The sequence below is a fragment of the Eschscholzia californica genome, unplaced genomic scaffold (assembly GCF_041429995.1).
Source record: "Eschscholzia californica isolate CP2 unplaced genomic scaffold, dmEscCali1.0.p SCAF_3, whole genome shotgun sequence".
Classification (NCBI taxonomy): Eukaryota; Viridiplantae; Streptophyta; class Magnoliopsida; order Ranunculales; family Papaveraceae; genus Eschscholzia; species Eschscholzia californica.
In genome coordinates this window covers 21,422,304-21,434,941 of record NW_028238420.1, presented here as the reverse complement: position 1 = coordinate 21,434,941, position 12,638 = coordinate 21,422,304, and the positions used below count along the sequence as shown (strand labels likewise).

General features: G+C 35.1%; 2 protein-coding genes and 1 long non-coding RNA gene across 3 annotated transcripts; 2 read left to right on the top strand and 1 right to left on the bottom strand.

Annotated features, from left to right (window-relative positions):
• The first annotated feature begins 5,221 nt into the window (after positions 1–5,221).
• Positions 5,222–5,923, top strand: LOC147549006 (uncharacterized). The gene is made up of 2 exons (XM_086668172.1): positions 5,222–5,341; positions 5,411–5,923. The coding sequence occupies exons 1-2, from the start codon at positions 5,222–5,224 to the stop codon at positions 5,771–5,773; spliced, it is 483 nt and encodes a 160-aa protein (XP_086524298.1). The 3' UTR covers positions 5,774–5,923.
• Positions 5,924–7,277: 1,354 nt separating this feature from the next.
• Positions 7,278–8,200, top strand: LOC147549005 (uncharacterized). The gene is made up of 3 exons (XR_015238576.1): positions 7,278–7,342; positions 7,423–7,783; positions 7,871–8,200. It is a non-coding gene; the product is annotated as an uncharacterized LOC147549005 (long non-coding RNA).
• Positions 8,201–9,060: 860 nt separating this feature from the next.
• LOC147549004 (uncharacterized) lies at positions 9,061–10,174 on the bottom strand. Its single transcript, XM_086668171.1, has 3 exons — positions 10,105–10,174; positions 9,550–9,952; positions 9,061–9,349 (listed from the first exon to the last, which is right to left on the bottom strand). The coding sequence occupies exons 1-3, from the start codon at positions 10,172–10,174 to the stop codon at positions 9,061–9,063; spliced, it is 762 nt and encodes a 253-aa protein (XP_086524297.1).
• Between the last annotated feature and the right edge of the window lie 2,464 nt (positions 10,175–12,638).

The following is a 12,638-nucleotide window of genomic DNA, read 5'->3' as shown; positions in this document are numbered from 1 at the left end:
AGTCCAATCAGGAGGATTTTTCTTAAGCCTGTCAAATAAAGGCTTAGCATCAATTGCTAAGTTCTTATAGAAGTCAGAAATATAATTAAGACTTCCTAAAAACCTTTGCAATTGAGTTTTTTCTTTGATTTCATCTGGAAATTTATCCGCAAAAGTAATAGCTCTATCAATGGGGAAAATAGTCCCTTCTTTGATGGTATGGCCAAGAAATCTTATTTCTGTTTGAAATAATTTGATTTTCTTGGCTGACACAACTAAACCAGCATGTTTGACAGCATTAATAAATGCTTGAAGATGTTTAAAGTGTTTATCTATATTCTCAGAGAACACTAAAACATCATCGATATAAACAATACAGAATGACGTATAAGGACTGAAAATGTCATTCATTATATTTTGAAATTCTGAAGGGGCATTCTTTAGCCCAAAAGGCATCACGTTCCACTCATAGTGGCCAAATGGAACTGTAAATGCAGTTTTGTATCTATCTTTTTCATTTATCTGAATTTGCCAAAACCCAGATTTCATATCAAATTTGGACATAACTTTGGCTGAAAACAGCCGATTTAATAAGTCCCTTTTATTAGGGATTGGATACCTTATCCATCTAAGAGCTTTGTTCAAAGGTTTGTAATTAATTACAAGCCTAGGAACTCCTCTTTCAAGTTCAGCAGCATTTTCAACATAAAATGCAGGACAACTCCAAGGGCAAATTTCCAAATGGCGAGGCCCCATAGCAATAGGTCTAGCCTTAGTGGGAATTTGCCTTTCATTGAAGTCTGGCTCATAAGGCAGACTAACAATATGTTTCTTTCTTTCCCAGAAGGCATTGGGGATATCAGAACATATTGTTTTGACAATAAGATCATAAAGATCATTTATTTTCCTTTGAATTAAAGGATGCTTGATTTTTTCAGTAATTTTCATGCAACTGATCTCCTGAGATAAGGAGTTAAGAAAACTTTCTTTTCTTTGAATTTTCTTTTGTATTAAATCAATCTCGTGATACCGAGGTTTAGTAACGAAATTACATGTAATTTCCTGAGAATTAATAGAACTTGTTATACCTTTCTCACTAATGCTTTTAATGGGATATAACATGTGAAGAAAAGGATTTCCCAAAATAACATCATGAGAAAGATTCTTTACCATTATAAATGGCATTTCTAAACAAATTCCATTATTGCAAACTGCAGTATTTAAAATTTCAGTAGTTTTTGAAAAGTATCTGGAGGGTATCAATCCTTCATTGATACAGTTTAAATCTGCTCCAGAGTCTACCATGGCAATTGCAGAAAGAGTATATTCTTTATGAACAATGATTTTAATTTTAATATGCCATTTATGGGTAATAACCCTGTCTAACATATTAACATATGTTAAAGATTCATCCTTCAAAGATCCTTCGTCTTTTGAAGATTTATCTTTAACAGATGATAAAGTATTTAATTTTTCCTTTAAGGAATTCCATTCTTCTTCATCTGACTCATGATCAGAACCAGACTCAGAAAGAATAGATTTATCCTTTTTAATTTCAAGAGAAGTTACTCTAGATTTAAGAGTATTAATTTCTCTTTTGAGAACTTTGACTTCATGCAGTAATTCATTAATGCGAGAAGATTCTCCAGGAGTTTCTTCTTTTGATGTTGAAGCCTTAGCTCTTTGTAAAATTTCTTTTAGACTATAAGTCTCTGGTTCTTCAAATTTTAACCTTTTGTCACCTTTCTTTCCATTGTAATCTTCCAAATACTTTTGAAGCATTTGTCTTTTAACAATGGGGTCAGAAAGTTGATCAATAAGGTCAAGGATGAAATTATCCTCTTTTGTTAAAGGAAATAGACCATTTGCCTGACATAAGGCTTTGTAGTAATCACAATTTCCTTCGCAAGAGTCATCCTCAGATTCTTCTGTTTGATCAACAGATCCCTCTGACGATGATTCCTCCTCAGAATTGTCTTCCGCAATAGCGGTTACTTTAAAATTTTTTCCTTCTTCATTAAGAAGTAATTTTTCAAGTGACCTCTTAAGGCCTTCATCAATATTCAGACTATTGATTTTCTTTTTCATTCTACACTTATTAGCGTAGTGGCCAGGTTTCTGGCATTTCCAGCAGACCGGGATAGTCTTTTGCCGAGAATTATTCTCAGGTTCAGACTTCCTTTTCTTTCCTCTAAAAATTTTTTTCTTTCGCTGTTTAGGAAAATACTTCTGCTTGCCATAGACCTTATTGGTCCTTCTCCCTCTATTTTGGATAGAGGTTTCAATAGGTGGTAAGCCAATTTGCTCACAAAAGTCCCCAATAATTCTTTTGCCAAGGACTTTCTCTTTTTGGATTTGTCTATGTAATTTTATTTCATTTCATAAATTAATGCCTTCAGCAACCACTTCTGAGGATAAATCCCCATAAGTGTATTCGGAATAAGGAATAATTCCATTGTGTCTTTGCTTAATACGATTGCATATTTTTTCCGCAAAGAAATGGGGTAGTCCTGATAAGAACTTCTCTTTCCAAAAATCATTTTGACTATCATGTCTGGTGAAGACTTTTGAAAAGAATACGTCTTTATACCATTTGAACTGAGATAAGTTCTGACATTTTAAATTCATCAGTTGCTCTTGAGATCTATCAATAAGCAACGATGTAGTGCCAATAAAATGTTTTGCTATTGTATACAGAAGTGTATTGACACAATCTGTAACTTGTACAGCCTCATTGCCTCTGACTTCTGTTTTAATAGCCTGTGAAATATGTATTTTGGCTTCTTCAGGAAGGTAGAAATCCCACCATCCTTTCAATTGACCAGTAAAGCCTTGACTTAAGGCTTTGGCAATATTTTGGTCAGAATTACCATGTGCCTTACAAGCAGTTGCATACATAGTCATGTAGTGCAATACCGTTTGTATTTGGTATTCTGACATGCCATCTATATTCCATTCATTAATGGATTTTCCATCAAATTGAACAGTCATGAATTCATCATGTTGTTCTAATTGAAGGTCAACAGGTGTAGGCCTATGATAATAGGGTTTTGCAGGAATATTATAAGCCATTTTCTTTTTGTAAGAAGATGCAAGCTTATTTACTTGAAATTGATTTTCATTATTTTTTTGTTCTGATAAGAACATATTCTCCAGAAGATTGATTTTATCTTCTGTTTTTGAAGAATTTTCTGCTTCATCATAAGAAGCATCAGAATTATAATCTGATTCATGTGTCTCTAGAGGAGCACATTCATTGTCTTTAATTCCAAGATTTTTTAATCTCTTCATGATCTCATCAACCATTTCGGAATTCTGAGGATCCATCTTGAAATCAAAGTTTTCAGAACTCATTGGTTTGAATAAAACCTTTTCTTCAAAAGTAGTTTCTGAAATTTTAGAAACATTTGAAGCCTTTTCTTGTTTTTCAAAATCAATATTTTTCTCAATTCTATTTAATTGATCTCCCATTGTTTTGAGAGTTAAATTTGTAAAATTGTTTTGTTCAACAACAGCCTCAATGTTGTCGCTTTTCCTGTAAGGAGTTGCAACAACTTCTTCGTTGTTGATTCTTATTGCTAATTGGGTTTCCGGAGGATGAACACTTCTAAAAACTTTTCCATTTTTAGCAATAAAATTCTTATAAGAAGATTCAAGAGAAAATATGAAATCTTGATCCTTGAAGTCAGGAAATTTTTCATAAGCACGTTCCATAAAATTGAAGAAATCAATAACTTCTCCATATTTTATTAAAAATTTTTTATAGCGAGAAAACCATTTTTCATGACTCTTAGAGTCTTTAGCAAGGAAAAACCATGTTCTCTTAAATTTGTTTTCTTTGGAATAAAATAATTCTTTTGGAAGTCCCCTAAAAGGAAATTTAAATTTGAATTTTTCTTCTTCATGGATCGTTATAGGCGAAAGGCTATAATAACCCATATCAGAAGGAGTAGGGGATGTTCTTTCACTATTAATTTCAGAAGTGGGTAAATTAACCCTATATTCAGGTTGGTTTACTCCATCAGAGGTAAATTTTGTTCCAGAAATTTTTTCAAAATTAGTTGTTGGAACTGACGAAGTAGAACTTCTACCTGGAATAACTTTGTTGTTTAGGCTTTCCAATTTTAGCCTTGCGATTCTCTGATTAGAGAAGACAATTTCAACATCACCGTCAGGGAACTCTTTGATTTCTTCGAGTTCACGGTTATCTTTTTTAACAGGCTCATTAGCCTTTTCAAGTATCCAGTTTTCAGGTAAATTAACCTGATCCCATGTGATCGTTTTTGGGACCTTTAAATTACTTTTTTCTAAATTGGTTATAAACAAAGTAGTAGACCCCTTTTGATCTTGTAAAATATTTTTCATCTTGGGTACTACAGTGTTCATAACTTTATACTGAATCCTGTAAATTAGGATTATGTTTTCAGCTCCTTGCATCATATTAAATCCATCAGATTTAATGTCTAAGCAAAGAGAGTGCATAATTGTGGGGTCGTTTAACGACAGAGTAAAATTTGGAAAACACGAAAAGAATATGGGTCCGTCACAAAGACTAGACTCCACTATTCCAAGTAATGAATCATGAAATTTGTTGTGTCTTTTATCACGTACACAAATAATTGCGGACGTGTTTAAACCTAAACGGGTAGCAGGTTTCAAACCTACTTGAATTAACCCAACATGCAAGAATTTGTATTGTTGTTGTCTATGTTTATCAATCAAATTTTTAGACAACAATTGGAATGAGTTGTAACCCTCAGTTAAGGGTATAGCCTCTTCTACAGTCTTTACGACATAATCGGAGGTAAATTCAAAAGTTCCTTTCTGTTTATAAACAGAACTTTGAACTGGTAAATTCCAGTTTTGTAAGGATTTTTCGAAATTTTCTTTTATCAAAATTTCTTTATTATAGCTACTATTAGCCTTATCTTGTCTTTTAGACATAGCTCTAGTTAGCCCAAGCATATTTGCCTGATCACTGTCAACGCTTTAATGCCAATCCCTTAAAATGCCCTCACCGGCTACACGGGACTTCCAGGCGACGCGACTTAGGGTGAAAACCCGGGTTTCACAGGACAAAAATGCTTTAGTTCACCAAAGTTAAGCTTCAAGACTTAATAAGTATAGTAGTGTTTAAAGAAATTTAATTTAGATAACAACTTAAACAAAGATTAAAACAAAAACATAAATGAAACTAAAAGAAATTAAAGAACAAAACATAAATGAAAAAGAAACTAAAACTATGATAGATTACATACCTCCCTACGCACTGGCAGAGGGAATGATTCCAGTAGCCACTTATGTTCGATCAGCGGAAGGCATTTTAGTGCCTGTAATGGAAATGAATACAGAGAAAGCACCAGTATAACAACAGGAGGCTCAGGAGAAAGTAAAGGAAAAGAGTAAAGAGAGTAAAAAAGTTTGAGGAAAGGAAGTTTCAGGAAAAGAAGTTGCAGGAAAGGAAGATGCAGGAAAGGGAGGAAAAGAAAAAGAGGAGAAAGATAAGGGAAAGGGTAAAGCGAGTAATGAGGAAAATTCCGACAGTGGAGAAGAAGATACGGATGATGAAGAAGGTGAGGAAGAAGAGGCTGAAGAAGATGATGGTGAAGAAGATGATGATGAAGAAGATGATGATAAGAACAGTGAGGAAGATGAGTCAGAAGGCAGTAAAGAAGAAAAGGAAGAAGAAGATGAAGAGAGTGAGGAAGAACAGGATGAAGATGAGGAGACAAAGGATGAAAAAAAGGACAAAAGCAAGGGTGCAAGCAAAGCTGCGAAAAAAGGCAAACTCTAATTTCAGATTAGGAATTTATTTTGGTTTAATCTAATATTGTTCTCTACATTTAGTATTGAGTTAGTTTCAAGTGTTTTTATTCTTATTCCAGAAATAGTAAACAATTGGCAGGTTTTAAGTATTAATTCACAAGGTTTTAGGGTATTGAAATTCTAATTAGCAGAATTAGATCCTCTATAAGAAACTTTTTCATTCACCGTAAATTATTATATGTCTCGGAAATGACTTAGTGTTGTTTACATGAAGTTATATCAGACAATAGCGAGGAAAGCGATGAAAGCAAGGAGAGGAAAGCGACGAGGGAGATGCTGAAAGTAACCAATGCAAACAATTATCTTAACCCACAATTTAGTACGTAACTTTACTAAATGGTCCTCAAAATCAAGTTTAATACTACACATGTAATTTATTTACAGATTATAATGTAAAGAGGATGGTGGATCCAAACGACGATTATCCTAGTTTTGATCTCAACATGGAACTCGAGACGCAAGTAATTGAGTGGACTCCACTAAAGAAGTCTCCCGTGCCGATTGAAGAAGATGAAGAGTGTACACCCGGGGCCCAAAAATTCGACTATATTGCTGAAATGGGAAGACAATCAGTGGAACAAGTGTCCGTAAACATGAGACAGTTTCAATCACCCCATGTAAGCCCTCCCAAAAGAGTAGCATCTAAAAAAGGGAAAGGGTCTTCGCCAGTACCAACATCACTTGTGAAAAGGATTAAGAATAATTCAAGGGTGAGGAGAAAAACGGAAAAAGGAACAAGTGAAGTCCCGGTTATTGATTTGGAGGCGATAAAACTGAAGAAAGAACCCCATGTGAAATTGAGTAACTGGAGAATAGGGGGGTTATGGCCATATGTGAAAGACACTGAAAAACCATTGATGGAAAAATTCATGAAAAATAGATGGACAAGGTATTATCTATTCCTTCAAAATATTTTTGGTTCATACTCCCTCCGTCCCATATTGAATGACCTAATTTCTATTTTGGATTGTCCCATTTTAGTGTCCTGTTTCTAAAAATAAAGAAAAGAACTTTTCGCTCTTTCCAACAATACCCATTACTATAAATTTAATGACAACTTTATTTAAAAGTAAATTCAACTTTTTCATTGTAAATTACAAAAGTTAATGAGGTTACAATTGGAAAAACCATGTTATTTTTTAAAGTCAAACTCCAATTAATGATGTTCCCTTAAAAAGTTGTGTTTTCAAAATAGGTCATTCTTTTTGGGACTGAGGGAGTAATTTTTTTTTACAGACAGAAAATTAGTGTGTGTTTGGTACACAGGAAGGTTCCGGGTAAACAGGTTTGTGGTTAGTAAACAAGACAGTTTCTAGTTAATTATCCTGAGTGACTAATGAATTCGACCTACTTTATCTTGTACAGCCTCGATATCTGTAACAAGGACCAGCATCACTGCCTAACAACAAAAGATTTAGACGAGCTAATGATGAATAGAGGCTGTGACTCTCAAATAATTGATTGGTTTGCAGACAACTTAATGTTGTCAGATACGAACATCGACCGTGAAGTGCTTTTCCTATCATCGTTGCTATTTGTAAGTTTCTTAGCCAATACTATAATAAATTTGAAGAGGATTTTGTGAATTCACTAGTAAACTAAAATGACACAATGCAGACAATGATAAGGCAGAAGCGCAGTGAAAGAACAATCAAAGTTAATTTAAAATATCGGATTAAGAAGCACTTCATCAAAGATCATACGGCAATGTTGTGCGTTCCACTTAATACACCATACAGTGATGACTCTTTCGAGGGCCATCACTGGACTTTGTTGGTGTATGATTTTGAGGAGAACGAATGGACGCACTTCAACTCTTTAATTCGTGACATCGACCTGGGAAACAGATGTAACTACAATGCAAAAGAATTGGCAAAAATCCTGGCAGCAACGATGATAAAGATGAAGTGCGGAAGGAAAAAAATTGACACAAAAATCCCATTTATAAAAGATGTTGAATGCCCCAACAAGGGGAAAGGTGAGCCCAGATTTTGGACCATTACAGTACTATGTTATTCCGTACATGAAACTAACTGTGTGTTCGTCTAATTTTAAAATCAAACAGTCCAGATTGTGGTCTCTACGTAATGATAAAGATGGAGGAAATATTTCTCGAAAGCATCAAGCATAATTACCCGACAAAGTGCTTCCGAAAGGAACAATATGAAGACAAAACACGGAGAAAGAGGGAAGAAATAACCTACCAAATTTTGGAGGAGTCAAAGGACGGATAGAGGAAGAGTATTGCAGAAGTAAACTAAAAATTTGAATATCTAAAAGTTTATGTGTTGTTTTGTTAAGTTTACTTAGGAACGGATTATATGGTAAAATATTAATGGTTTGTGACTTAGAACATTGACATGTTTATGCGGTCATTGATCATTGTTTTGTTAAGGTCATTAATCGAAGTACAAAAGTGTCTAACTACAACATAAGTTCGAATAAGAATTGGGTAGTACACAAATAATGTTCAAGCTATACAGGAAAATTCACTTCGCAAAAGTATGGAGTAAATAAGTTTGAATGAGAAAAAAATGGTCAGGCACAGGTTGGAAAACAAACCATAGGGCCAGTTCATTTACAAGCTTCCCGGAAACAGTTCAATGTCCAATACATTACTAAATTTACTAAAAACATAAATTGGAAACACAAAACATAGAGACAGTAAATTTACAAGCTTCTAGGAAACAGTTCAATGTCCAACACATTACCAGATTCACTGGAAACAAGATAGAATCCTGAAAAACATAGGTTGGTGGCACTAAATAACTAACTTATATGCCACATTATTTACACAAGAAAGGAAGAGCAGAATGTTAACAAAAACACAGTCATAGGTTTGAAAACGAAACATAGAGACAGTACATTTACAAGATTCCAGGAAACAGTTTAATGTCCAACACATTACTAAATTCACTGGAAACAAGATAGAATCCTGAAAACATAGGTTGGTGGCACTAAATAACTAACTTATGTGCCACATAAGTTACACAAAAAAAGAACATCAGAATGTTAACAAAAACACAAACTCTCTTCAGAATCTGAAAAACTCCAACACTGTAGAAGCTATTCAAAATTGTAGAATGCCCGGTGCACACTCTTCCCCTGCTCAAATGAAGAACATTTACAATCACTAAATAGGTTGGTTGCACGAAGCACTGTTATGATAAGAGAGTTGTTTACATCGACCGCATACCCTCTGCCTTTTACGAAAGTTCCCAGAACTTTCAATCCTAACAGTTCGCGGTCTGCCTTTTACGAAAGTATCATGTTGGCTTTATCGAATGATTTTGGTGCATCAAAAGTAGGGACAGGGTTGATGGAAAGACTGTAGGTCTTACAATAAGCGTCTGTTGTGACGGCAGGATCAAAAAACTTTGAGGAATCACCTCCATGAACTTTAATACACAAGATAGCATGTTCACATGGAATACCTTGAACTTGCCACTTACGACATGAGCAAGTCAGATTAGCAAGATCAACGGAGTGGCTGGGGTTCGACATAACTTCATATTTGAATTCAGCAGATTGAAGACACTTCCAACTGCAGGCAACATTAAATCTGGACTTCATTGTCTCATTGACTTTCGGGCATAAGAATGATTTCCAGGAGGCCGATTCAATCCTTCAATCGTTCATTATTTTTACCCGCAACATATCGAGCATGACCGAAAGGGAAGAACTCTCTCGTCCTTTATCCAAGAATTGAAAGACTCAGATAGAGAAGAACAAATCAAACCATACCTATTACCCGGAAAATACACATCGGCCCAGTTTTCAGGGTTGACGGAGTACAAAAATGACTGCATAGCATTGCCGCCCATGACAACAAGTTCTGTAGTGTACTTTTGAAAGTTCGAAACGGTTAGCGCCCGAGCCGCTTTAAATATTAGTGACTGGAAATAGTCAGACTTCTTTGCACCATTTTTGACACGTAAATTCAAATTGTTGCGTAAATGCCATACACAATATGAATGGTGGGCCTCTGGGAATATGTTGGAAACTGCATTTATAATACCATGGTGCCGATCAGACATAAACGTCAACGCTGGACTACTAGCGATAACTCGTCCCAAATTGCAGAAAAACCAAGTCCAGTTTGGATCGTTCTCTACATCAACAACAGCGTAGGCAACAACAAACAATCCTACAATGAATCAGTAATTGGAATTAAAATCGATTACGGACAGGACAAACATTTATTTTATTTTGTTACCAGGTGACCTAAATTCGTCCGAAAACTAGGTTGTGGTCAGAAAATCAGGTAGTTTTCAGAAAACTATACAAGGACGTACGTACCATCGTTTCCATTCTTTGCTACCGCTGCAAGTATGCATCCATTGTATTTGGTTTTTGGCAAAGGTACCATCAACAAATATTAACGGTCGGCAGTGCTTGTAGCCTTCGATACTTGCTCCAAGAGCAATAAATATTCTAACAAAATGACGAGAAACTGGATCGACTTGAAGATCAATATGACTATTTGGGTTAGATCGAGATAGTGCATCCACATATTACTAGAGCTTCGCATATGAATCCTCTTCTTCACCATATGCTAAAGAAATAGCAGCATTCTGAGCTTTATATGAATAGTAGTATCTAAGAGCTATACCATAATCCTTTTTTAAATGATGTTATAATATCTTTGGTACTCTTTGTAGGATTCTCTCGGATGTCATCAGCTATTAACTGGCTGACAGCTTCTGTTGACAGCCTAGGCTTACGAGAAGACAATACAAAATCATCACACGTATGGACAGGGTTGAAAGCTTTGAGAACAAACATGGAACGGGACTTCAGAGGAGCAACAACATGAATGGTCCAACCACAGCTAGGAGTTTCGAATACATAAGTTATCCGGGATAGATCATTCTTAAGAAATTTATAATTGTATCCATGTTTTATGGAATATCGACTAAGAGCCTATCGAAACGCAGAAGCACCCCCGGGAAATTCCTGCCCAATGAATGTAAAAACTTCTGGCCAACTATCTGATCATAGAGGTTCACTCCTAAAGAGGGCAGTAGATGCATCAGCATGAGTTGTTGAAGAGGGAGAGATAAAATGTTGTGGGAAACTGCATGAAGCATAACAATGGTCAATTGTCAGAAAATTTACCAAACATTACGTGTCTAGTGCAAACTAGATAGTTTACCAGAAACCAATTAGTTTAACAGAAACCATCGACTTTACGAAAACAAACACAGTTTACACACGTATATGGTTAGAAAACTATTTAGTTGACAGAAAATCTGTCTTGTTTCCAGAAACCAGTTAGTGCACTGGAGACCAATGAGTTTATTGTAAACAAGACAATTTACGCACGTATATGAATAGGGTAATTACTATTTTATAAGAAACCAGTTAGTACACTGGAAATCAATGAGTTTACCAAACATAACAATGGTCAATTGCCAGAAACATAAAAGCAATGAGTTTACCAAACAATTTACGCACGTATATAAAATCTTGTTGGAAACTGCACGAAACATAACAATGGTCCATTGCAAGAAAATTTAACCAACATTACGTGTCCAGTGCAAAGTGGATAATTTCTAATCTAATGGGAAATAATATGAATGGGAACTATCTTGTTTACAGGAAACCAGATAGTTTACCAGAAACCAATTAGTTTAACGAAAACCATCGACTTTACGAAAACAAACACAATTTACGCACGTATATGGTCAGAGAACTATCTAGTTGATAGCAAATCAGCTTGTTTACCAGAAACCAATTAGTTCACTGTAAATCAATGAGTTAACTGTAAATAAGACAATTTACGCACGTATATGAATAGGGTAATTACTATTTTATAGGAAACCAGATAGTACACTAGAAATCAATGAGTTTACTATGAATTATTATGCAATATGAGGAGTATTAGAGTAGACTACCGCTGTCTTTCCTGTTGAGCAATTCTAGCGTGTGCTACAGCTACAGGAGGAGGGGTAGAACAGAAAAAGTCGCGCTCCACCCTGAGTAGTTCAAGTAATCATTGTAAAAGCAAAAGAAAAGTACTAAAGAAAGTAACATAAACATTCATTCACCAGAGAGGACCGGTTGATCCAACGTTTAAAAGCATTTGACTGAAAGGAAAACAGAAAAGAAAATGAGAATACGAATCTTGTTATCAACAAGGATTCAGTAATAACATAGCAATATCAATTTACTTCCATACATGAATGATAGTGTGTTTGACAGGGTGGTTATTTGTTCAATGCCATCCATTATGTAATGCCAACGAATAAACCTGAAATATAAGAAAGTTTCACCTGAAAAAACAAAACAAAGTCAGAGGAAGATAATGACCAATGTATTTTATTCCCCAAAATCTTGTATAAATAAGCTTCTCAGATGAAATCTTTCATACTTATGGGCGGGCTTTCAAATTTTAGCTGAAATTTTGGCTGAAATTTTGAAATTTGAAAGAAATAGAGAGAGAACTGTTTTGAGAAGGATTTAGAGAGAGAAAGAAGCAGAAAAGTAGGAGATTTCGAGATATTTAGGTTTGATTGCCAGGGATTTACAGAGATTTTGGGAGCAATTAACATCAAATCTCCATCCCTCATTAAATGGTCTTAAATGCTCCCTCTCCATCACGCTGACAAGGCGTCAGGAAGTAAGAGTGTTTTCAATGGAAGGGTAAAAGAGGGATTTTTAAAAATCAAAACAAAAAAGTGTGAGCTGTCACAGAAAAGTGTGAGCTGTCATGAGTGTTTGGACTGGAAATGCATATTTCGCTGAGAAGGGACAAAACGCAAATTTCCCCCCAAAAATTTGGACCAAATGCTCATTTTTTGTTATTACATTAGTCACTATCCTTAAAATCA